Here is a 27,767-nt window from a genome sequence, read left to right as displayed (position 1 = left end):
CATTGTTGCTGTCGTGTAAAAACAACTCCAGTGTAATGGTGGATCTCTCTTCCGTGTTTCCTAAGCCATTGGAGATAAAAACCTTGCTGACTCGTGTCAATCTAAATCTGAAGTTCTTTTACTGTGCAAAAATGTATTGAGTTCAGTTGAAAATATTAGAAGGCGTCAGGAGTCTGAGTTAGACAACTTCAGCTCACTTGGTCCTTGTAGTCACATCACAATGTTTTGTGTCATGTCCTGCATCGCTCTGACACAGCTTGCCAAGAAAGCACAGACCATTTTACAGTAAATGATTTCATGGTAAAATTACTAACTTTTGAATATAACAACTTTACAATGCCCTTTTTTTTTTTTTTTTTTTTTTACACAAGATGAGGACTGTTCATTTTGTTCCTCATCAGCAGGGGTGGGGAACCTCTGGCCTCCGGGCTGTATACGGCCTGCAAGACAATGAGAACTGGCCCGCGAGGCAATTCATGAAAAAAACAACAACTCATAATTACAAAGAAATTCTCATGACAGCAATTATTTTTCTACAATAAATGTCTAACGAATTCCATCACGGTGGTCCCTTCTGGCTGTATGTTTGTCAGGTCACAGTCAGGATGAAGGAAATTACGTGTCATCGCTGACTAGCATCGTAGCAACTTTAAAGAAATGAAAAGTAGATGCGGATTGTTGTGCTTTCCGAGAGAAACGGACAATTTGTCAGGACAAATGCCCTCAGCTGAAACCTCATTCAGGAGGAGAAGTTGTGACGGAGCCTTGTTGCTGCTGTGGAGAGGCTACCAGACAAATTTAAATCATCCCCAAATGTGTTGAAGAACCTTCACAGAGCAGACAACTGATTTTTTTAAAACACTGACAAACAACACAAGAAATGTCCCGTTTCCCTCTCTGCAATTAATCAACAAGTATAACAAATACCACCCATTTCTGTGACTGGACTCACTGCCCAGTTTAATGTGAGGGAGGAATTCCTTTCTTTGCGAGCCATGCATGACACTACCAAAGGTTGTTTGAGCAAGTTGTTTTGGTTAAAGCCAGCGGTGAGCATCATCATCATCATCATCACTACCTGACGAGGTCGGACATCTGACACCGCGCCAAAGAGAAGCAGCCACTGCCATTGAATTAAAGAGGTTTGTGTGACATGCGTGTACAATAATATAGTGTGGCATCAACACATAGCCTTTAATGCTGCCAAGGGTAGACAGCAGTCACAGCAAACGTCCACATAAAAAAAGAAGACTAAATTAGTTCTGTTATTGTAGAACTAACTTCCCTCTTCTTCTCTCTCTCGCTCTCTCTCTCTCATGCTGTACCGATTCTTCTTACTTCGAAAACATCTCTTTCTTATCACACCTCTCCTGCTTTGCTCCCCCTCTCTTTCTCTCTCCGGCTGTCTCTATCTATCTTCCCATCCCCCTTGGTGTTTTTCCCCCTCCCTACAATCAATGTGGCTTTTAAGATGCCTATCGATTTGTTCCCCCAGACAGGCCCAGTGCGCTGGGGCGACACTTTGATTGCTGGACCAGTAATTACTGTTATTATTTATGCATCTGGGCAAAATGGCAGGACTTAACATTCACAGTACAAGAGGCCACAGGCAATCAACAGAGGTGAGCACCTGGAGAAGGAGCGAGGGTGGCGGAGAGAGGCAGAGAGAGAGAGAGTAGCACTGGCCCCGTGAGAGTTGCACTCCAGAGATGAGCGCAGAGTGCAGTCAAAGATATTCACACACACAAACACACACACACTCGTGGGACAGGATATAAAAGTGTGAGCAGGAGACAGGCCCATGTGTGCAAATGCACTTGTACACAAAGGATTATTCGCGTGCGTGCGTGAGTGCGTGAGTGCGTGCATGCTTGCGTGCGTGCGATGAGTCTTACCTGTGAGAGTCCCAGGTAGATAGAAACTGTCTCTGAGATGTAGAGGAACCGTCCCTCCTGACTGACCACGAACACAAAGCCATCCAGAGACTGTGCACACACACACAACACACACACACGCACACACACACAACACACAGCAAGCAGAAACAAGACAGACAAATTAGAGCAATTAGTGTGTATCGAACTAATTACAATGAGCTGGAGAACAAACAACCTGTCACCCCTCTGCCTCTTTGCTTCTCTCTCAATTCAAAAAATTGTGTGCGAACACACACACACACACACACACACACACACACACACACACACACACACACACACACACACACACACACACACACACACACACACACACACACACACACACACACACACACACACACACACACACACACACACACACACACACACACACACACACACACACACACACACACAAGCATATAGAGCAAAGAGGCATGAGAAGCCAAGCTTATAGACCAGAGCTGTTTCAATCAACTGCAACAAACTCAGAGCTGCACACACTTGTAAACACACATACACACACAGACACACATTCAGACACACCAGTACAGACAGAGACACAGACAGAACCAAAGTCATCACAGGCTGCAATGATTCTAATGAGAAGTGAAAGGTATACAGCCCGCCCGTTAGAGAGGACTGCTTTAGAGAATAATATTAATCGTCATAACAAGCATCCAGGAGTGAGCAGACACAGTCTCTCTCTCTCACACACACACACACAAACACACCGACCAGTGTCACTTTGCTCTAGAAGAATGATTGCTATTTTGGCGTCCCCGTGCTTAAAGTGGCAGTGGTAATTTATGCAACTGACACATCCAGTATGCAAATGTGTGGCCGGGGTGTGGGGCGTCGTGTGTCATGGCGAGGAGAAACCAGCCGCCTGAATGTCGGAGAACTAAAGTGCAATTATCAGGCTATTACGGCGGGAGGACGGCTGGGAGGGAAGAATCATACAGTTTTTCTGGAGCGTTAATTTGATTTCTATCAGCGCCGCTCCCTAAGCCTCCCTTCCTCTTTAAAATGCCGGAGGAGAGCAGACATATGTAACGTCTCTTTGTTTTGGCCCGACCCTCTCACTTCTAAATTCTCAGCCTCTATTCCCTCATCTTTTTTGTCTCTCTAACTGTTCCCACTCCTACCTGTCTCCTACTTAATCCTTCCAACTTTTTCTTTATCCCTCTCTCCTCTGGTTGCTCCCCCCCCCACCTCAGCCTCCTCCTAGTCTAAAGTACAATCTGCAGTGTTACCTTCTTCACACTTCCTCTCAGTCTTTGTCTCTACATCCCGCATTTCGTCATCCCTGCAGCCCTCCTGCCCCAGAATCCCCCTCAGGCTCCATTCATCTGTCAGTACAGAAGGGAGGCATTCTTTGGCAGCCAACAATATCGTCCGAGCATCTGAGGTTTATGAGGTGTGTGCGTTTGTTTGCGCGTGTGTTAGGAGTTTAAAAATCTCAAATCGAGGGAGGGAAGACTTCAGCTGATGCAAAATGTGATTGCATACGGAACCGACAAACTGTAGCCAAGTACAGTCACTTATGAGACAAATGTTCTTGTCTGTCCAAGGAAATACTTTGTCAAACTGACCTTGCGATAAATTCTGACAAGCAAAAGTTTCCATACATAAACTATACATATATACATATATATACATATACAGTATATATATATGTACACACATACATACATATATAAATATATATATAACCTTTCAGATAAGCAGAAGTGTTACCCACTGAACAGTCTGAGGAATGCAGACACAAACCCACTAGAATGAATTGAATGATGTCAGAATACTTGATATAATATAGTTATGTGATATTATTATTACATTATTATATTATCATATTATATGAGAACCAATTAAAAGAGAGGAATAGGGGTGTGGATGCTGTGTTCATTACCTGCAGGAGGTGCGCCCCAAGATGTTGCTCAAACATGTCAGTGGCCAGAGAATGGGACGATCGCCTCACTGCAGAGCGAGAGAAGACAAACATCAGGCAATTAATGATGATATTTTGACTACAAAGGACAAATTGTGTCCCTGTAAGTCCTCACCATGTGACAGTGAGCCAGCAAAACCAGAACCCTGAGACTGAGGTGGCAAAAATGAATTCAGCCGTGCTTTTCCTACTGTAACATGTCAAAATGTCCTCCATGAAGAACGGTAATCATGCCAATTAACTTCCATGTTTGAAAGACTTGACAGTAATGGTCAGATTAAGCAGGACAGTGAAAGAACAGTTTCAAGACCCCTGGTCACTCTTGCTAGTGAGATACATATTTTGCCATTTTAAGAACAGATTTCAGATAGTATCTGTCAAAGTAGCACAATTTGTGGAAGCCACTTATTTCCATCAGCGTTCGATGAAATACATTTCCACATCTGTGAATGATTTTTTTCCTAAGTTACAAAACTAAAAAGTAAAATCTTTTTTTTGGCCCGCTGTGGCCTGTTGTTGCATGTTGTTCCCCACCTCTCTCTCTCTCCTCTGATTGTCTGCCATCTGTCAAACTCACTAACAGAAGCATAAAATGCCACAAGAAATGCTCGTCTTGTTCGTGTTCGTCCATTTAGAATGGTAGCAATTGTAAGAAAAACTTGAAAAGCGATGATGCTGCTTGCTTCACCATAAACTGTAGCTCATAATAGTTGAACAAACTAAAAAAACATCTGTGGATTGTAACTGTGTGGACATTTACAGTGACTTGTAGGAATCAAGAGAGTATAATAATAATAATACATTTGGCAGTTACTCCACTTTCAGACTAGGCTAATGAAACTGTGTGAAATAAGAAATTATACAAAATGATCTGTACATAAGACTTGTTTACCAGTGGGGTTTTGTAATAATGCTGCAACTCTGTGACGTATTTAAATCTGAAGTGAAATGAAACTTGAAAGTTGAAGTAATCATGTCTGATAAGCAGGAGAATCGACTGAAACGGTTGTGGCTCTAAAGCAACTGAGCATAAGGAGAGGGGTGCTATGTGACACACGCAAACACACACACACACACACACACACACACACACACACACACACACACACACACACACACACACACACACACACACACACACACACACACACACACACACACACACACACACACACACACACACACACACACACACACACTTATAGTGTCTGCATCGGCACTCTTAATGCATCCCAAACACAAGCTATCGGAGCTGCTTCAGTGCCAAAGTGGTGCTGTTTACCAAGGCAATTACAATCCAAATAGAGTTGGAGGTGGTTAAGGCGGGGTGGGGCGAAGATAGGTACGAGAGGAGCAGAGAGGGTACGGCTGGGAAAATGAGAAAACACTAAAGAAGGCAAGAGTGATCACTTTCTCCAAAGCTAGCACAGGCACAAGGGGCTGCAGTGACGTGGAAGATTAATTTAGCAATCAGCCGTATTTACTGTTTCATGTCAAAAAGAGTATGTGATGGCTTGTGTGTGCACCGGCGAGTGCGTGATTGGAGAAGTGTGCACCACATGTGAGCACTAATCTTACTCCAACAGGGCTGCTTTTGAGTACAATGTTCCCTATCCGGCAGAGACTAACTCTGTTTTGCGTGTATATGGAACGTGAGTGTGTGTGTATGTTGTGTGCGTGTGTGTGGTTGTACAAGAACATATGTATGTGTACGTGTGAGTCTGCGTGCGAGACTTTGAGGATCCTCGGATATCTGTGTGTGTGTGTGTGTGTTGCTGCAAGGCTGAGGGAAATCAATACACGTTATGACAGGAAAATGAAAGCGCTGCTCTCGGTTACAACTGAACACAGAGGGAGGGTCGGAACACACGCACACGCGCGCACGCACACTGCCCAGCTGCCTTCCTGTGATGTGGGCTTGGTGAATAGAAGAGGGAGGCATTCCATTAGCGCAATAGACACACACACTCACACACACTTTAGGAATACACACAGCAATGAATTCTCATGTACAGACTACACAGCGGCAACATGCCCCACGATTAAACAACACACACACACACACACACACACACACACACACACACACACACACACACACACACACACACACACACACACACACACACACACACACACACACACACACACACACACACACACACACACACACACACACACACACAAATACAGAGTTGCAGGACAAAGCCACAGTGGCATTGTAAGATTGGGGTCCCCCTGTGTGACTGAGTGTGAATATAAATAAGGCTCGTCCATTCAGGGCTATGAAAGGGGGTCTGGTGCTGGGACCCTTCGGCCTAGCCAGTCACTGCCTAGAGGGGGATGGGGAGCCCATCTCGCTCTCTGCCTGCATTTCAGGCTCCCTTGTAGGGCGGGGATGGAGCTGCATCACTGGGTAATCTGGAGGAAGCAAACCCCCATCATGACTATATGAGAAAGAATTAAAGTATACACCCACACAGACCGATATTATTTTGTGATTGCTGCAGGAATGAAAAGCAACACATGGAGGGAGAGAGTGTGTGCGTCCTGAGTTTCATGCCACAGATCCCTGGAGAAGTAAAGGTGATGGTGGGTGATCAGTAGTGCTGAGTAGTGTCAGCGGGGCGAAGGATGTGACATGAGGCCAGGAGGGCTGACAGATGAGTCTATGCGCACACACACAAGCACACACGCACACACACACACGCGCAATACACAGAGGACCATTTATTAAAGACTGCCAGGGTACAATAGGTCGGCCAGGAAACCAAAACACTGGTCCTGGTGTGTGCGTGTGCATGTGTGTGCGTGCGTGTGCGTGGACACAGGCACGAACATGTGCACATGTGAAGAAAGAGTCTCATAGTGGTGTTGGTATCTCAACCTAAGAACAAAGATCCTTCTGTGGTGCTGCTATGAACCCCTACACTGTGTGCGCGCGCGTCCCTGCGTGCATGTTTGTTTGTATGCGTGTATCTTGCATAATTCCGTTTTAACCCTAAATACTATCACTTTATTTAGTGTTTGAAAATAAATCATTCATCCATGTTTGCCAACTTGCAGATTCCTGCTTTGCGGATATATTTCCAAGTTTCTTTGCAAGATAACATGACCAACTGTTGATCAGTGTAGTGGTGTGAAAATGGCAACAGGGATGTGTTCACTTCCGTACTATTCTGCAGACACGTGCATTTTTGTGCAGATGCAAAACAACCCAGGGACCTGACTTAATATATTTTTGGAGGCAATGGCGGAGATCTTTTTCAGAAACTTTCACACTCAACTACACACCTCACACAGCGGCAAACACAAAAAGCATTCTTGAAAAATATTGAGCATGACAGACTTGATATAAGGTCCAGGTTTGAACACATATCTAATATCGTGGTGTCGTCATGATGTTATTTGACCAGATATGGAGCATATCAACAAAACTCAGACTATGCCTCAGAAATTGTCCGTATTATCCAGAGAATCTTGGAAACATCTATTCGTAATATTTCTGGATTGTGGCCCTTTTCATGCTGTGACATTTTTATCCTAAAACGTACATTAAATAAAACACGAGAACCTTCATTCAACAGAAACTAGTAGTACAGAGAAATACAGTCCAGACCTCAAAGTATAACATTACATATTTTTTCTTCTTCAGCACATTAAGTTGAAATAAATAAATTGTTGACTTGTTTATAACCCGACTGATTTCCTGATGACTCACTCCTTGCCCGGTCTGTCTTCGTGTTCGCTTTCCATGTTCACAAATTTCAGCAGTCACTTCAGTGAGTACAATATTATTATATAAAGAGCAGAGAAAACAAAGAAATATATGTTGTGATAAATTGCAATTACCCTTTAAAATGGTTGATGTGAATGTGCACCTTTTGCACTTTTGCTCCTGTGTACATGCATGTGATATGTACGGACCTCGATGCAGACCTGTGTGTGCACCTGAGAACTTTGATTGCTCCTCTCTGTCACACTCCCATTTCATTAGCTTCCCAGGAGTTTGCTGCTGCAAGGTCTAATTTCATTGTGGGAATAGGAGACAGAATGGGGCAGGGCGCGATCGGACACGTTAATTATAGTCTGACTCGCAGGTCAATTCCCAGGGTCTCCCCCAGCACTCCACGAGAAGAAAAGATAGAAATTTCATTTGAATGATTTTCATTATACCTCAGTCTAATACATAATTTAGTCCCACTTAAGTCCATGAGTAATGGCCACACATACATGAACACACACCCAAATATTCCCCAACCTATAGGCGGACACACACTACCACCATCTTCCTTTTCTCCCCCACAATGTCAACATTTTCAACCAGGTTAAGATGTTGCCATGGGAACCAAATGGATAACAGACGCAGTGAACCCCTCTTTCTCTCTCTCTCTCTAGCTCCCCCTCTCTATTGCTGTGTCTAAATCTCCATACTTCCATACTCACACTTGCTATTTTGAGTGTGCACGTGTGTTCACACACTGACAGGTAAGGCGACGTGCAGTGCACTATAAGAGACCGGATGGCTCACTCAAGACGGACAAAAAGTAGAGCGTAAAACAATGGAAGCTTCTCACCGTCAATGGCCGCCATCTTGGCTTTAGTAGCAGAAGGGGAAAATTTGTGTTGACTCTATTTTCAAATTTGTGAAAATAGCGTCAGAGAAAAAAGGAGGACATGTCATCAGCACAGTTGGCGGTGAAATTTCCACGTCCCATGACAGGGGGCACAATGTCTTAAGTCAAGTGAGCAAAGGAGCTGGCAGATATTTTTGTAGGCAACAATGGAGGTCACACGTTGCGATTGTAATTTTCAGTGAGTGTGAATGAGTGTTCGCTTGTACAACAACTACACCAGTGAATATAGTGTGCACACTACATGTAAGCATCCGCTTTGAGACACGGGAGCTCCTTCGGTCTTCGAATCAGTCTTTGTCTCCCAAGTTTGTCTCTGCAATCATAGTTTCAGGGCAACGCTCGGATCACCTACCAGGTTGTTTACTACCTTCCACATGTGACGTTTCAGCTGTTCAACACACACAGACAGAAAGAGTGACCCTAATCGCGGCGTCCTTCCCTGGCGCAATTATCTCCTCGCACTGACATCCATCCCTCCCCCTTCGGTCCATCCCTCCTCTATCTCTCACTGTCTCCCCTCCATCGCTCCCTCACTCCTTTTGCGGTCGAACATAATTTGAGTGCAATTAACTTCCCTTAAAAGCCCCGGCTGCTTGAAACGCTGTGAATTAAAGGAGAGGCAGGCGCAGGGAGATCGCTAAGGCGGTGGGGGAGACAGGAGGGAGGCAAGGGGGACGGTGGCCATGAAAGAGAGGAGAAGAGGGAGAGAACGGGAGCGAGTGAAGGCAGAATGAAAGTCAATGTCACCAATGCTGGGGAGGAGAGAGGTGTGTTTGACCTCACTAACACAGACAGTAAAACACTTCAGCTGGCCCTGTTGCTGGCAGTGAGTTGTCATTGTACTGTACCTTATAAAAGACTGAGGGGTCTCCAGCTGCCGCATTGTACCTGGTAAAGGTTGAGTTGCTACAAATTTTTGTAGACAGAATTTACACAGCAAAAAAAATTCATTAAAATGTAAATTTTACAAAAAAAAAAAAAAAATCCACAATAAAGTGGACTTCTTCATTTATAATACACAATCTGTAGAAATGTGAGGTTTACACTGTGTTAATTTTGAATGATAATTAAGTCTTTAAAAATGTATGATTGATTATAGATAATAGTCCATTTCAAATATCTTGTTATAAATTAATATGCAGGTTGATTAATAATAAAACATTCCACGGCAAAAAAAAAGAGGCAAATATATGTTTGGGCTAATTTAGAAAGCTGTTCGAAATCAGTTTGTCCATCAGAGATCAATGTAAACGATCCCTCTCTGTACACATCAAACAGCAGTGATCGGATGATTAAACAGGTTTTAAAGAGCAACTTAACAGTGGCCAGAAGTCTTGTGTTTGCAGACCTCCAGCGATTTAATTTGTCAACGTGCTGCAGTGATGTCGACGAGCACTGCAGCACATGTCAGGACACCATGACATCACTCTTGGGTGTCACACCCGAGAGTGATGTCAGGGGTAAAACACACTTCAACCTTTCATGAGGGCAGGGCAGTGAATCACGGCTTTCAGTCAAGTGTTAAGTCACTCTTTGAAAAAAATGTATTCTGTTATTATAAAAAGGTTTATTTAAAGTTTATTAATGTTCATCTTCTCGATCTAGTAGTGTTCTTTCCTGTCCAGTGAATGCGTATTGACCAACATTATGCTCACTTTTGGTTCTACCTCCAAATACAGTGGTTTAGTTAAACTGCTTTTTTAGCAATACTGCGTGCTGTTCTCAAATCTAAGAAGTGAGCTTAGAAAAAAAACAGTTTTGAAAAAAAGCTTTTGAAATATAAATGATTTCAGATAAAAAGACTGAGTCCTTGAATGTGCAGTGTAAATAGGTACACACACGCACGCACACACACACACCAAATAGGAATGACCATCATGGGTCATTTTACTTTTCCTTCTTTATAATCTGTCTCTCTCTCCTCCTTCTTTCCCCTCTCTTCTGCTTTCTCAATCTCTCTCTCTCTCTCTCTCTCTCTCTCTGTGAAGGTCATGCAATTGATTTTCCTCTGTCTATTCATTTTTCAAGACTGGCTTTGAAACGTGGGAAGCAGACAAAAGCCACACCGGCCCCTCCCCTCCGCTCCATCCCTCTCCTCTCCTCCACCCACCACCTTCCTTCCCCTCTCTGCCGTCCCTCGCCCGTCCAGAAAACCTTCGGACCAGAGGGAGTGTGGAGGAATGCAACCTCCCCCCACACTCCACCTCCCAAACCCCTCTCCTTCCTCCCCTCTTTTCTTCCTCTATTCCTTCTACATTAGTCGCTTTCCCTCCTCTCCATCGTCCTCTCACTTTCAGCTGGATCTCTGACCACATTCCACTAACGGAATTAAAGTCATGCATCACACTTAAAACCCTGCCAATGCATTGTGGGTAGACTTGTTCAAACTGATGTCCAAATTAGCATCGAATTTCCAGCCTTGGCCGTGCAGAGACTGTGTGACCTGCTTGTAAAAATCTCAAAACATTTAATAAAATACACACATTTCACATCCCGACCTCGCGGAGGAAATGCTGAAGATAATTCAGACTGCAATATCGTCCATACCTGGAACGTGGTGCGATACATTGTGTTCGTCCAATGCCTCACAATGTTCCGTGACCTTCGCGCAGCTGCTGCAGAGTTCTATATATTTACAGTTATGGTCCACAGTGCTTCTCATTTTAGTGAGAGCGGCATTACTCACATCTGTCTTTCTAGCACACTTCCAGTTCATGCACAGGACAGCAGCACACCTACTTTTCTAAAGAGCAGGTATTTTCTATCAAGGCCAAGGAAAAGCCGGAAACACTGAGGCAAAACAATTCACTACGTGCAGAGCACAGTCAAGGCCACGGCTGTGAGCGCGCTAGTGTAGGTATATCACTCAGACATGTAGACGGTCCAATGATGCAAGGTAGAAACATCTGTGGACCAACAAGAGTACGTGGCATTTAACAATGAAAAGTGCAGAGAATCAGAAATTAAAATGGCACCTTCATTATATTCTCATGCTCGTTGCTATGCTACTGTACCGTAGGATTTACCTGACCAGATCAGTGTACAGACAAACATATGAATGATAACAAAATGAATGATGGCTGAATTCAATTGAGCTGCTTGAGTTTCACAGGATCTTTAGACTCTTTCTGTCTAAACATCTTCTGTGCTTTGGATTGTGGATACGTTCCCAACAAGTGGACGCTCAGATATATGTGATTTAATATTTTTACTTAAATTGAATTATGGCGCTTCAACTGTATGAATACACTTCTACCCAAAACCTGCTAATATTAATATTCATCACAGAACTGGGAGACTACTTAAATCCAGCCATTCTTTGATCATAACTTTTCTTATTTCAGACTAATTTAGGCAAAATTCTTGTATGAATTCTTGCGTTGACACTTTTAAATTGCATTGAAGAGGTTGGTATACTTTATGATTAAAGTAATGTTCAATCTCTGAATGATGTTGGAGAACTCACAAATGACAGACTAAGAAAACGCTGGTCAAAATAGCAGCAGCTGTGGCCTAAATGTTGTTTATAGCCACTGTGGGTAAAGCTCCATAACACTGGATCCTACATTTACCATAAAGCAACAAATATTGTTGTTTCACAAGAGAATATGACTGGTAAATACCTTGTCTGCCAAATTCCACACCCCCACTATGTAACTCTGGCTTTCTGTTTTTGGTATTTACATTTTGTATTTATACGACCAGCAGAAGTTGTTATACAGCCGTTTTAAATAGATGAGAATAGCTCAACTGACCTTTGTGTAAAAGCAGTGGACTGTTGGAAAAATATTGTTTGATATTAGAACTCAGACTTATTAATTATTATAAAAATCATTGTAATGTACCAGAAATATGTATGCAGGGAAGATTGTGGTAAAGCAAAGCACACAAGTCACACAAACATGCTTTTTTTTTCACTTTTTTGAGGTTCAGATTAGACAAAAACAGACATGGACACGCACACACACACACACACACACTCAAATGGTACTGTAGGTGCATCGTTTCCCCTCAGTAATAGTAGCAATTAGACAGGCTGTATAATTACACTGTCCTCATTATATAGTTAATTTCTGTAATTACAAATCGCACCAATAGTTTCCTCCCTCTTTGTGTATCATCTATCTCCCTCTCCTTCTCTCACACATATGCACACACACTAGCCTAAGAAGAAAATCTTCGTATGATTACATGCCCATGTATGTTTACAGTGTTTGTGCAGTGTGCGCACATACACAGCAGCAGTAATTGCGGTTGCTAATAGACGACGGAATAATTGTCCTGGTCTGAACTGAATTGTGGGGTCTCTGTGGGCAGGAGTAAGTGGGCAGATCAGACTGCTGAGGATTGCTTTGGACTAAATGACAGATGCAAGTTGAAACATGGTTCAAAACACAGTTTGTGTCCATTGCCAACACACATCAGTGTATTTATCTCTCCTGTGTAATTTTCTTATAGGCTGAATTATCAGCAGGAAAATGATCATCACAGCCATGTTTGTGTTTAGTTCATGTTCAGTTGTTTAAGTTAGAATTTGCAAAAAAAATAAAGAAACCACAATCTACTATGTTCAAGACAAATCTATGGAGGGTTTAAACAATTACAAATATTCTTCCCGAACTGTAGCCAAGATTTAAGATTAGTGTTAACAGTTTCATCCGTCCTAAGAAAGTCTGGCCGGACAGCAGCTAAAGGCCATAACATTTTTATAATTGGGATTGTCACGGTTTAAGCAATTATTCACCAATATATATATTTAATTAAATAAATACTGTTGAATCTTAACAATTTCTCAAAGGAATTACCAGAGGACACAACTTCTGTGTCCTTAGCAGTTTCAATACCCTTGTTCCCTACTAACCGTGTGTTTAGACAGAAAATAGAGAACATTTTAGAGGTTCCATGATTCCATACAACGTCAATGGAAAGAAGCGATTAAATGCAAATTCACCCAAGATGGAGCAGGCTGACGTGAAGACGTATCCACACGAGCTGTGTGTTTCAACTTGAGAGAAAGTGTTGCATGTATCCCAAGGCTTTATGAATTTGCTCCGTAAACGAACAGAGACGAAAGCAGATAGCGGAAAGAACCAGCTTCTAGTGTGCTCTGAAAGCAGAGATACACAGATACACTGGCACACACTCATAGACATGCGAAAGCAAACTTACAGTTGGTAAATTGACCGTTTGGGGGACTATACACAAACTGTCCAACAGTCAAATTCATGCCAACTAACTGAGGTGAGAATTTGCTTCGGTTTGTGTCCTAACACTTTCAAAATAGTTAATCCGATATGGTACAAACTCTCTCTAGTTATAGAAAGGCATTTTTTGTGATGAAACATACCCTCATGCACACTGAGCCTAAGTGAACACATGCAGTGTCTCTCTTTGTGGTTGTGTCCCTTTACCTCACCTTTGCTGCAGTTGCTGTCACCCTCCATCAGAGGGTTCCAGGGAGGGTCCCCCTGGTTGGCGAAGGTGCGCATGTGCAGGTAGCTGATGGTCAGCCGGATGACCGAGGCCTTGTCCAGTTGGCTGGTAATGGCCCCAGGTAGAGGCAACATCTTAGCCAGCTCAAAGAACTCGAAATTCTCCTTCCCCCGCCGTGAACGAGCCGCATTGCGAGACTTCTCTTTACGCAGGTTCTGCAGGCTGCATGGGGAGGGCAATTATATATAAATGCAGGAAAGAGAATTTAACAGAAAGGCAGAGAAAATAGTGAATCAGCACTGTGTAAGACAGAAGAAACTGTTAATGGCCAGATACTGACCACCTGTTGATTGATTCATGCTTTATATAAATGAGCCGAGCATCAATCTTGAAAACTCGTTTCATAAATACATGTGATGGTAATAGCTCCTGCAATTCAAGTGCAACAATCTCCATTCTTACCATCTCTTGCAGATTGGACTGGTAATTACTGACAAATGCTCTTCTTCTATCTGGCAGAACAGAGTCCTAATAATGCCATTTGCTCCAAATCCATATTCTCTCTCTCTCTCACACACACACACACACACACACACACACACACACACACACACACACACACACACACACACACACACACACACACACACACACACACACACACACACACACACACACACACACACACACACACACACACACACACACAGGTAGCCTATCTCTCCCTCCCTTCCTCCAGCCCCTTGTTCTCTCCCTCTCCCCCCTCCCTCTCTCTCTCATCTGGTCCCGGGTTAGTGAGCTGAAGCCATGATTGAGGGATCAATAGGAGAGGGAGGGGCAGAGTGACAGAGGGGGGCCGGGGCTCAGGTAGCCTGTCTCTCTGATTGGGTATTGACTCTCCTCAATGAGGCCTGAGTGGTGGAATTATGTTGTCACAGCCACTTCACAATTTGTGTCTGTGCTGTGCTGGAATAAAGTGTGTGTGTGTGTGTGTGTGAGAGAGAGAGAATGAGAGCTAGAGGCCTTTCTAATTCGTGTCTGTGTTGTTGATTCTCAACCTAAGAAAGACCACAAGTTGTGCGTGTGTGTGCGTGCGTGCGCATTTGTGTGTGCGTGTATGTGTGTGCGCAAGTGCGCATTTGTAGTATCAAAGAAAAGGACTGCACTTAGTGTGTTTACATGTATTTATATCTTAATCTGCTACACAGCTGCTATGACACTGCTAATAAAGGAAAACAGTAAGTGTTTTTTCTGAATTTGTGTGTGTGTGTGTGTGTGTGTGTGTGTGTGTGTGTGTGTTGTGGACTCACAATACTGCCAGCCTCTGTAACATCTCATTATTATACTGCCTCGACCCCAGCCACCGAGAACAATCAATACACACACATTGATTCTGCTTAGTTTTTATATCCGCCTGTAAATGACTGGCCATTAATAATTCTAGCCAAATTTACTTAATCTCTGAGTAAAGGGAGGGGATTCACAGCTCTGACAGGATTGGCAGGTGAGCAACAAAACAGGTTATATGTTGCACCTTCTGGATTGTGTCTCATTGGTAGGAAATTCTCCTTCAGGCTGTCAGTGTGTGCAAGGCTGTTTGTGCATGGATTTCACCTTGCAGCAATTAATTCATGGGCATGTATGAAGGCTTATACAGTATCAGCCAGTGTGTGTGTGTGTGTGTGTGTGTGTGTGATGTCTCACCAGGGCAGGGTGGGAGGCTTGGCCAGCAGTCCTTGTAGAAAGTCCCATTCCACACTCACACACTTTCCTTCGCTGACGAACGGCATGGTTGCCATCCTTCTCCCAATTACGCGCCGACGCTGCTGTTAACGAAGGCTCTGATTGGCTAAGGATGTGACGGACTCAGACCTGGAGATTAACGACAGAAAGCAGAGGGGGATCAAAAGAGAGAAAGAGGAGAAAAAATAGTCACGTAAGGTTTGTTCATTGATCAATAAAAGTCATTAAAGTGGGAAGCACAAACTGAGTTTTGCACATTTCAGTGAACCAAGTGCTTCTCGAAAAAAAAATACTTTCACAGCCTAAAGTGAGCATGAAGAGTTTTATTTCAATAAAGAAAAATTATGGCATTTATCTCCATTTGCAGTTTCCATTTAGCCTTTAGAACTTGACAGAATCCAATTTGCATTGAAGTGCTTTGCCGAAAAGTCATCCTAGGATGTCTTACTACATCAAGAGAGAAAGGAAGAAAGAAAGATAAAGAAAGAAAGAAAGAAATGAGGTACTCCATGTACTTCGACACAAAGGTAAGAGGCTGATCCTCAGGTAACACAAAACACTGCTTCTCCTCTGAAGTTATAATAATCTGTGAAGATGAGAGTCACATGCTGTTCACCGCCTGTTCTCCTACGTTTTGTCCACCTTCTGCTCGTCTCCGGCACCTCCATCCTGTAGTGTAAGTTACCAATATTCCTCCCTGTCCTCAAACCAAGCACCCGCTCCTCACCCGCTTCTCTTCCTCCCCTCTGTGCTGTGTTGACATTTAAAGGGCTAGTGTGGCCCCGAGCACCGTGGTGTCATGCCCTTGGGCCTGAGATGCCCTCTCTCTCTCTAACTGCCTCTCACTCTCTAACTGTCTCTTTCTTTGGCCCGGCTGGGTCAGCACAATCAAGTCAGCAGAACTGTGCAGAGCGGGCCAGTGGAAATGGATAATGTCTGGAGTTTGAGCATGGTTATGCTGACCTTGGCTAAGAGGGGTCGGCAGAGGCTGGGCAGCGTTGGCAAATATCATTTCACAAATCTGCACTAAAACAGCAAACATTAACTGTACAAATGGAAAATTCTTGGACCACTTTTCAAAGGCAGCGGAGTCAATGAGGGATTCAACAAAAAAGAGAAACCTTTTTGAAAGGGGAGAACGGGTCATTCATTTACGTTTGGTAGTTTTATTCTGGATTTGAGCAGTGATAGTAAAGCAAAAAGCAAAGCAAACATGTGCAGGTTCTCTTGCTTAACTGGTCCTAGGTCAGTCCTTGAAAGATTGATCGATGGAATCTGAGGAAGAGGATATGAATATTTTACCTCCCGATATATGGTTTAAACATGCAGTGTTCATCAGAACGTATGCATTGATGGGGCTTAAAAAGGGAACTCAGAGCTCAGTGCTCCCTGAACAAGACTTATGCTGCTTCCAGACATGCACTGAAGCCAGGACATTTTCCAGAACTTTTTCCTGTATATGCAATCACTTAAACAAGTCATTGAAGGAGAAAGTGTAAATAGTGAAATCAATAACAGGGAAAACTGTTGTGGCAATAATACATGAACTCACTACACCACTGCACTCAAAGGAGATAAGTAAGACTGGGCCATATTAACTGAAGTCTTAATCACAATGAACTGTCACATTTACCTCGATGAGGACGAATTAAAGCTCGATTAATTAAAGTTTCGAGAACATGACTGATTGTTTGGGTACTAAATGTCTTGTTGCATATCAATTGTTGTTGTAGATCTTTAAGGTTTATTACATTCGATGCAGATCATTTACTTTGAAATTGAAATTAAGTCAGTAGGAAATTGATGAACTTGCCAATTTGACATATCTGGTTAATTTTCCAGCACCAGATTTAACCTTTTTTTCCCCAGGGCACGTACATTGACAGAATATTTTGTCCAAGGTTTAAGGTTAAGTCCGAGGTTTCATTGAACTATAGGAAACCCATACATTTTCTGCTCAAGTTTCCAGCCTGCAACATTGACAGTCCTCTTTTTCTGAGAGTCTGGCGAAGAGGAGACAGGGTCGAGCAGAGGGCAGAGCACCTCGATCTAACAACTTCACCTCTGTCACCTTTTCCAGCTCACCTGGATAAATGCGCTACACGCCAAATTAGACTGTGCACAATAGGACAGGACGATCAAAAGGAGACACAAATTGTCAGCGCCAGACAAACACACGTGCCCGCTTTTTCCCCATCTCATATCTGTATGTTTATCTCTTAATTGACCCTATCTGTGCTTATCTAATCTCTCCCTCCATCTTTTTGTCTCGACCTATCTCTCCATCTCTCTCTGCGTCTCCCTCTATCTGGGCAGACACAGGGGCGTAATGGACGGGGGCCTCTACAGTAATTATTCAATCAGCCTCATAACCTTGTCGCAGGTTGGGCGGCCCATTAATGCACTCACCCAAATGGACCCCGCCACTTTGACTGCTAATGCTCCGGCTAGCTATAGTGGCACAGCAGGCTGAATGTCAGAAGTGTCATCTGCAGACGGAGACTGTGACACAATCCCATCAACAGAACTGAGTCGACTTAAAATATATGGAAAAGGAAAGTGTGACTTCTGGGAGCACGGAGCGTAAAAAAAAATATGCCGCGCCCGCAGCTGTACAGATCACCCTGTATCAAGTGTGACCGCAGGTGTTCACAATGTGTTGCTGCAGTGCTACATATTCATAAGTGTGGCGTATGTGTGTGTGTATACATGAGTGTGTGTTTGAGACCCCTACCCTATAGAGCCGTGCTCTCTTGGCACGGCGTCCACAGCGGCACAGAGGAGGGCACTGCGGCGAGCATTCACAGCCGCTGTTTGCCGTGCGCTCCTCTCTGGCTGCTCGCTTTGGCTCCCACTCTGTTTATTTTCAGCGGGGACATTTAATTAGGGCCTCCAGCTGTCAGAGGTTCGTTAGCGTGCCCCTCCTCTCCCCGAGCCACCCCTCCCCTCTGGGAGTCAGGGGCATCAGGCAAATGAACACATTTAAGTCAGAGAGCACGCAGACAGACAATAGCCCCACTGCCATGCCACCACCTCCCCTAGGTAGAGACATGGTTGTTTTATACCTCATCTCCCCAACCCCTGGGGCCCAATACAGAGCCTGGCCAAGACTGCGAATGTGGTGGTGGAGGCAGAGGAGCCCTCGCGGCTCACTGGAGAACACATGCACACTGCAATGATGCAAAGGTGAAGAGCAGGACCGAGCCGAGCAATGTACAGTTTACGAGAAAGAGGGAAAGAGAACAGCTCCAGGTCTGATGATTCTTTTTATGTCCTCTGAAAGTCTCACAAAGATCTATGAGCCCAAGTATAGAACAACCTTTCCCAGATTTCTTTCCTGTTTAATTGAAAAAAGGGAGTATCCTGGTAGCAAAGGGATAAAGATGCATTACATAAACTGTTATCACAACGTCCCTGTTTCACCAATTTGCAAGCTGTAATACAATCTACCTGTGCCTGGCTCCCATACATGACCATGCATGAGCCCTGCAGGACAACGGTTATCAGCAATTTGAAAGTGACAGCCATGTGTGGCAAGTAATGATGTCTCGATTAATAAGGTGTTTTCAAGCAGCACTCGCAAAGCATTTGGAAAACAGGCCCCTTTTTAGGAGTCTGAAAAAATTTCCATCAAACAGTTATGTTTTTGTCATCAAACAGATTATTTCCCAGGGTTTGCTCGAATAAAACCTTGTTAATGACAATTTGCAGCAGCCTCTTTCTCCATCCATCTTTAATTATCACCAGTCAGATAAGTGGAGCACACATTCAACAGCAGTGTCAAATATTCCTGCGAATAATATTTGATCAAATAAGAAAAAGAGGCCGTTCAATATCATGGAAGATGTAAAAAACATGGTTGGTAATAACATGAACAGAATATTTGATGTGGTTAGTTTTCTATCTTGCCTTTCATGTTGTTGAGTAGTTGTAAATGAGTGTCTGGAGCATCCAGGGAGATGAAGTTTGGTATTCTGGTTGGAGGGCTGAAAACTACTTATCATGCATTACGGCCCTGGTTGGACCTCAGGATTTGGAAGTCAAAAGACTTTTTAATGTACAATTTTTCAGCCGCTGATCAATCGACAGCTGCTGGACATGAAGATCTCGCTCCCTCTTCTCTTTCAGTATTCCATATTTGGACTCGCTCGGCATTCTGCTTCCGTATCAGAGCACCGGCTGCGGTTGACCTTGACGACGTCTGGATCATTCCCAACCCAAGGTTCTCTCCAACTCTCAAGGGCCTCGGCGTCAGCCACGCCTCCCCCACCTCCCCCTGTGCCTCTCCCATCATCCTCACCCCCCATCTCTCCTAACCCCCTCTTTGCTCCTCCGTGGCCCCTGCCTGGGTCATTAATTATCTAATGGAATCAATACAGCGTTAGATTGGACCAGAGTGACCCCGCCCGCCCCCAGGTATCTCTGTGGTGATGAGGAGGAAAAGGGTGTAAAGGAATGATGATAACCGTTTGTATGAGTGATCCAGCACCTAGCAGTCAGTGCGGACCGTCCCTAAACTGGAAGAATACAGAATAAAGAGATCTACGATAAATAAATTATGAGAGAGGGGGAGAGGGGGTTGACAGAGACCGGATGGGGGATGGAGAGAGCATAAGTACAGGCGGAGGGAGGCAAATCAGAGAGTAAGAGAGAGAGAGAGAGGGAGGGAGAGAGAGAGAGGGAGACAAATGATGGACGGATAAAGACATAGTTGAAAAAAAGGGGAGAGAAAGAGATTTGCTAATGTTCACCCTTGGTAATCAATATCTTTATCCCCCTCCTCTTTTATTACAGAGAGCTTTGGTGAGCGTGCTTTGATGTCCACTCCTCGCGGGCGTGAAGCTACGCAGAATTCAATCCATGCCTATCATAATTATCGTCTACCTCGGCCCGAGTTTGCACAAAAGAAACGCTCCACTTCACCTGTACTGTATTTAATATGAAGTGAAAAGTACGAGCGCACAGAATCTCACATATTCACAGTATTTACCAGATAAATTACCTTTTTTTTAAAGATTGCGCTTCAATGATTTTTCTCAAAGTTTTTCATTTCTTGCTCAGTACTGAAAGGGAATAACAAGTATTATAACTTGATGAGGGATGGAGACTTTATCGCATATGCTGACATTTTCAGCAATGTATTTATCATGTCTTCAAGAGACTGAATATTAAAAGATAATTCTAAACAGAGCTTTAAAGTGCATATATATATATATATATATATATATATATATATATATATATATATATATATATAACAGACGAATTACACAATTAGACCTTTTTATTTGCTTTCATCATCTAATCCTGTATCAGAATAAGTGGAGTATAATCTGTGGTTAGTAAAAGTTTCCACGGCATAAAGTTGTTGGATACAAAAGGGTGATTTCATCATAAAGAATACATTTTAACTCCACTAAGAATAACTTAACATTAAAATGTTTCACCAGAGCCACTAAAGGTATAACTACAGCACAAGTAGAAAACATCTAAAAGTACACACTTTGAGAATCCGAAGAAGCAAGAATGAGAATAAAATTCTTCAGTCCATCATGAAGTTAACCCTCCCTGACCCTTATGATATCTATGCTTGAAAGAAAAAACCTCAGGTACAATAAAATAACCCAGGTCAAAATAATAGCTGCAATCTATTCTGAGGTTAAACGCCCAAACCTCCATGTGGAAAGTTGGATTTACGGGAAATTCAATGAAAACAGCGTCTTATATTGAGCACTTTCACAACACTGCCAATACTCATATGCGCAAGTGTTCCCAATTTTCAAACGTTACCAGAATTTGAGAAAGTCACAGACGGACAAAAAGAGAAGGCAGAAGGGAGACAGAAGCTTCTCCCTCCGACTGCGGAAGAGTCGGCTAAGTGGATGCAGCTCTCTATAAGGCTGAAGACGGTAAATCCACTCCTGCAGGCAGAGACCACATCAGCACTGACCTCCAAATAACCACAGGCCAAAGAACAGCACACAGGGTCACTCACTCTCTCCAACACACACACACACACACACACACACACACACACACACACACACACACACACACACACACACACACACACACACACACACACACACACACACACACACACACACACACACACACACACACACACACACACACACACACACACACACACACACACACACACACATGTGTACTGAATGCCAGGACTTGAGAGCACACTCATTCTGCACGGCAGCACCGAGACGTCCACATGTTAATACAGACACATCAATTAGCACGGTGCAAATGTCAGAGTTCAAGGCAGAGTCAAACTCTTGATAAAAGTTGCACAAGTTGTGTATGTGTTATGCAGCACACTGGCGAGTCGGGGATTCGATTCCTCGTTTGAATATTTCCAAATATATCTTAGTGTATTGCAATAATAGTTAGTTGTGCTTTGTGTCGCGCTGTAAATTAAAGGACAAGAAAGAAGGAAAAGACGTGGAAAAGTGATCGTCAGGGAGATTTTAGTCTGGCAGACGTGGAGACGAGTGGATGCGTATACATTGAGCGCACGTCACTGAGTAACTGCTGGAATGTGTGTGAGTGTGTGACTGTGTTTGCGCGCACACTGGCTAGTGGATCCCTCCAGGCCGGCGCGTGAATGACAGCGGGGGGTTATGTAAGGAGCCACAGCGGGTCCGGAGTGGACAGTCCGACCGGAGATCAGGTCAGCAGAGTGTGACACTAAACACATCTCCCTGACACCGTGCTGACACCCTCTGTCACAGACCCACACACTGTCTGTCAATGCTCCTCACACACACACACAAGCACGCACAGCGAGACCAAGAAGTGTGTGAGCGGCTGTCTGTCAACACACCAGACACTGACCACCTTATGTGTGTAAAAGAGCAACAGAGAGAGACAAAAATATCAAGAGAGGAACAGAAAGAGGAGGGGAGGGAGAGGTCTGTGTCTACCTGAGAACTTGAGCACAATGAGTCATGAAAAGTGACTGCTGCTGTCTACCAACAAGGATAAAATAAGACCCTAACCCTTAGATTAAGCAAAATAAAAAGCAAGTCACCGAACTTTTCCTTTTTGTCACAGTTGCTTTCTTTAATGTGTCTGAATCTAAACTTATACTCAGTCATGTGATCCTTATTTATCCTCTTAAAAAAAAAGGAAAGATAAGATAAGACAATAACACACACTGGCGCTGATCTTTGATGGGCAGAAAAAAAATAACATGAACCTGCTCTCCACATCACATTTCCAACTACCTTTCATCGCACCTCCCGAACCTCTGGGGTTTTTTTGCGTGCAGCCTTTGAATGCGACGCTACCTTGCCAACATTTTTTTAACTCTCACAAAAATCCGGGTCTGTCGCACATGTTGGCATGAACTCGCAGCCCCCTAAATCCAAAGGAGAAGCCTGCGTCTGTGTCTAATAAAAAAGGCCTGAAGGCAGGTCACGACCAAAGCATCCTGCACATGCGAGAAGTGAAAAGGATGGAGAGGCTTAGTGGCTCAGAGGGCCGGGGTATAAACTGTACCATGCACATGCAATGACACGGTCTGACCCCGTGTCGTGTCAACGCTGCTCTGCAAACTTGCGGGCAGTAAAGTAGAAATACATGTTGCATTAAAAAAAAAGTGAAAATGATTTCTTTTGATATATTGCTCTGACATTAGGTCACTAAAACTGCAGTTTTAAACAGTGAATCTTTTCATTATAGTAACACTTTGACATCTCATCCCGACACCTGAAAGAGAGATTCTGTGCTGCAGGAAGTTATTTGGTTTGAATTTATCTGAAGCACCTGCCATCTCAGCAGGTGTGTGTGCAAATCATGCTGCCGCTGGTGTATACGAAACACGGCACAATTTATGGCAAACGCACAGCACAGATTTTTGGGAGTGACGATTTAGGGAGCATATGCAAAACAAACAGTCGACACAAACATCCACACATGGATAGACGGGGACCTGCAAAAGAAGTGTTCAACCTTTCCAACTGTCGGATTTTGGTGACAAGACTACCAACAAACAATAGCTGAAGAATTGTGAAAACTTAAAAAAAAGAAAGAAAAGAAAGGTAGGACACTGAAATCACTATGTTTACTTCACAGCAGCAGCGAACACAGTCCCAGTCGTTTGCCACAGTCGTTCTACCAATTTGGACCACCTGCTGCAGGCACCCCGAAGGCAGCGAACGTTACTAAGCCAGTAAACTGTGACCAATTCTGCCACTGCAGGTGGAGACGGACACGCAGCCGCTCGCTCTCGGCTTCTATATCTCCAACTCTAGCGCACACACACACGAGCGCACACACACACACGAGCGCACGCACACAGAAGCGTGCGCACGCACACCGAGTTCACAATTTGTCTGAAAGTGTTGGGCCGTTATTAGTGAGGTAATTCAGCACCAAACATAAATGTAAGTTATTATTCGGCTTATCTGAAAGGCAAAGACTGGAGGATTTGCAGTGACTGCGTTTTGAAGAAATGCACAAAGAACTATGTGTAAAAAAAAAAAAGCAACAACGGTGCCTTCAAAGGAGAGCAAACATTTGGTCTAATCATCTGATCAAACAAAAAACATAAAATATTAATTTATAATAAAGTACAAATGCAACAACACACACGTTCATTTCTGTGATCAAAAAGATCCCCCCGCTAAGTGGTGGTCAATTTTAGAATAAAACTCTTCATTCTGTTATTCAATTTTATCACTCATCATTGAAAGAAAATTAGATTATCTTACCGCTGATGTAGTAATTTAGTAAGACGAACGTAATAAATATGTAACTGAGGCACAGCAAAAAGTTCAGTTCTGCACACTGTACATGCTGACATTTTCTTTCAAGCAAAGTACTTAAGGAGTAGATTCAACAAAATGTAATAAAACTTTGAGATTTAATCTTTGTCATCATTTGTAAAAAAAAAATTAAAAAAGTAAAGAAAAGAAAAAAAGATAAATGCAGCAATCAGAATCATGCAGATCAAACAGATCAAAGCTCATCAATTTTCAATCTGACAGCAAAAATGAAAGTGACAACTTAAGGCGTCTGTGAGAAGAATCATCCGTGACAACGTGTGTTTACACTCATGCGTGTGTGCGTGTGTGCGTGCGTGTGTGTGCTGACCATAACTTGTTAGAGCCATTATCTACTCACCTGACGGACATTTCCAGCGTTCAGGCTGCCGCTGTTGCTCTGATCCACTTTGTCTCTCTCTTCCTCCTCCTCTTCCTCCTCCTCTCCTCTCCTCTTCTCCTCTATGGTGCCCCGGCTCTGCCCCGGCTGTGCCCCCCCTCCACCACCACCAACAACACCAACACCACCACCTCCTACTCCACCAGCACCTCGAGCTTAAACACAGCAAACAGACACCTTGTGTGTGAGCCAAGGGGGCTGGGACAGGGGCAGCGTCAATCCCCTCACTTTCACAAAAGCCGCGGCCGCGCTGCCGGACACATCGTGGACTCCCGTAGCAAGAGTGTGTGTGTGAAAGAGAGAGAGAGAGAAAGAGAGAGAGAGACACAGAGAGAGAGAGAGTGTGTGTGTGTGTGTGTGTGTGTGTGATTGGGGCTAGCTGATGTAGCTCTCCTTGCCTCTCAGACTCACTTCACTAACACTCTGCTCCGCTGCCTCTTGGAGATGGACTCGGATTAGGACTCAGCCAGTGTGAGAATCTCTTTCTCGCTCTCTCTCTCTCCCTCTCTCACTCCATCTCTCTCTGCCCCCCTCTCTCTCTCACCAGCCGACATGCTCCCTCCCACCCTTCCTCTCTCCCGCTCACTCATTCACTCTCCTCGCTGAGCTTCTTTCTTTTCATTTCCTCTTGGGAAAGCCGTGCACACCAGTTGTCTCTGCCTTCAGCTGCTCCCTCTCGCTCTCTCGCTCGCTCCCTCTCTCTCTGTCGCTAGTAAATATAAAAGGCATGCTTGTACAGCCCCTCGCCCCAGTCTCTCTCTGGCTCTCCCTCCCTAACTCGCTGTGTCTCATGCTTTCGTTTACCCCCACCTCTCTGTGCCCCGCTCACTTTCTTTCTCACTGTCAAAGCTGCCTTTCAAATGCTGATTAGCAGCCGGAGTAAAAGAGCGAGAGAGGAGGAGAGAGGCAGCGAGAGAGGATGACTGAAACAAGTGGGAGATTCCATCACATCCAAACGTAAACTGTGACTCCTGTCCCGCACGCACGCACGCACGCACGCACGCACGCACGCACACACGCACACACACACACAGCCGCGACACTTAGGAGGACAGTGCAATAGACTTTATATGAATTCCTGGGGACTAAACCTCAAGTTTTACCTGGTAACACATTTCTCAAAATTGAATGACACAAATAAAAACATCATCTCCCATAGCAACCATCAGCATTTTCTGTTTTTGTTTATCAGCATCACAAATCCGTTACAAAAATCCCCTGTATGACAGTTTTCTGATCTGCTCAAGGTTCAGACATCAATCTATTTATCATTCGTCGGTTTCGGCACACCAGCTACTTATATTATGGTTTAAAGCCACTACAGGGAACGGCCTGTGGCCAGCCGTCCATTCATAATTTATAAGAATGTCATGCTACGTCTGCGTCTGAGGCCAAAGAGAGATCCTTGTGAGGTATTTTAACAGAAGTTAAAGACCATGATTTTCTCACGACGACAGATTTTTGTCCTCAAATGGATGTGACCTTGTGAAATGTCATATTCCTCGCAACAGTGTCACACACTCAACATGTTGTTATGTGAATAGCTTCCACATAACAACAAAGCCCTTTACCTGAGTAAAAGTAGCAGCACCCCAATGTAAAATCCTACATTTGTAAAAGTACAGGAGTCTAAAAATCAAAGTATAGTTAAAGTAAAATAATTCATAATATAGGAAATGTTATATTATTATAACAAATTTTACCACTTTCTTGGTTGTTGTGGAGTTAATTATTTCACTTTACATGCAGATGCATAGTATATGCGGTGTGTAACATATCAATCTGCAAAGTCACAATACAGGTCAAACAAGCAAAAAATACAAAATCATTTCTTTACCCCCTCTGAACAGTGATGGAGTAATAATATGAAACAGAATGAAGCCAGATTACCCTGGCTTACTGTTCGACTGGCAGGGTCCCGTTTTCCAGAAGCACCTAAGATGATCTAAGTCCCACTTTAAGTCCCAGCAACTAAGATCTTAAGATGTCTGCGGGAAACGGGGCCAAAACATCACCATTTGACACAGGGTTGAAGGATTTCTCCACAAAACAAAGCGCTACTTTTTTCCTAACAAATCTGAAACGTTTAGTGATCCTCTGATATTAATGCACAGGCTGCCGCCTTTAATAAGGCAGGACTGGTCTTGTTTAATCATATCAAACTTGTATGAACTGGGCTCTAAGGTGAACATTAGATAGTGTGATGGATATTCTGGAGGTAGATCTTTCTCAGGCACTAGCTTTACTTCAGAATACATTTTTAAAAATGTTGGTTTTGATGAAAGCCAGTATAAGTACCTCAAAATTGTACAAGAGCACAGTACTTGTACTTTGTTCCATGCCTCCAGTGGACTGTATGGACAATCTATAGTCAACATGTGTTCAGACCCACAACCACATAGGAAAACAACATATACGCTTACGGATCCACACACACACATGCAGGCGAATACGTGAACAAATAATCACACTCAGAGACTCACTGAAGTACACTCTCTCTCTCTCTCTCTTCCACCAATCCCCCCCACCTCCCCATCTCCTCTGTTCGTTCCCCTTGCCCTCAAACACTACTCAGAATATTGATACATCACTCCCTCCTCCTTTTTCTCTCTCTCTCTCTCTCTCTCTCTGCCTCTCTCTCTCCCTCCATCACTCACTTTCTCTACTGAATACTGATAGGCTGTCTACTCCGTGGTCTGAGTTTCAAATCTCTCCCTCCCTCACGCTCCCTCCATCGCTGCGCCCGCTCCCAAACCCCCCCACCCCACAAAAAAAAAACAGCAACATAAAGGAGGAAACAGCTGAAGTTAATGCACTGAGGTAGACATAAATTCACTTAAGTACCATTTCAGATTATGTCAAGCTAAAAATGGGCTTAACATTGTGGAAAGGAAGGGGGGA

At 43.8% G+C, this 27,767-nt stretch overlaps 1 protein-coding gene across 7 annotated transcripts in view; it reads right to left on the bottom strand.

Moving 5' to 3' along the window:
- npas1 (neuronal PAS domain protein 1) overlaps positions 1-27,767 on the bottom strand; it is a 60,115-nt gene that overhangs the window by 11,246 nt on the left and 21,102 nt on the right. For 5 of the 7 annotated variants that reach the window (XM_035623589.2, XM_035623588.2, XM_035623590.2 and 2 more), the window contains 4 exons: positions 15,645-15,812; positions 13,924-14,162; positions 3,832-3,899; positions 1,896-1,985 (listed from right to left, as the gene is read on the bottom strand). In XM_035623589.2, coding sequence (XP_035479482.1) covers positions 1,896-1,985; positions 3,832-3,899; positions 13,924-14,162; positions 15,645-15,739 — 492 coding nt within the window. In that variant the 5' untranslated portion in view covers positions 15,740-15,812. Of the gene's footprint in view, positions 1-1,895; positions 1,986-3,831; positions 3,900-13,923; positions 14,163-15,644; positions 15,813-24,827; positions 24,981-27,767 lie in introns of those variants that run through there. The other 2 variants (XM_035623586.2, XM_035623591.2) reach the window with 2 other exon arrangements.

The sequence above is a fragment of the Scophthalmus maximus genome, chromosome 11, assembly GCF_022379125.1.
Source record: "Scophthalmus maximus strain ysfricsl-2021 chromosome 11, ASM2237912v1, whole genome shotgun sequence".
NCBI classification, from domain to species: Eukaryota; Metazoa; Chordata; class Actinopteri; order Pleuronectiformes; family Scophthalmidae; genus Scophthalmus; species Scophthalmus maximus.
This window is presented reverse-complemented; position numbering and strand designations above follow the sequence as displayed.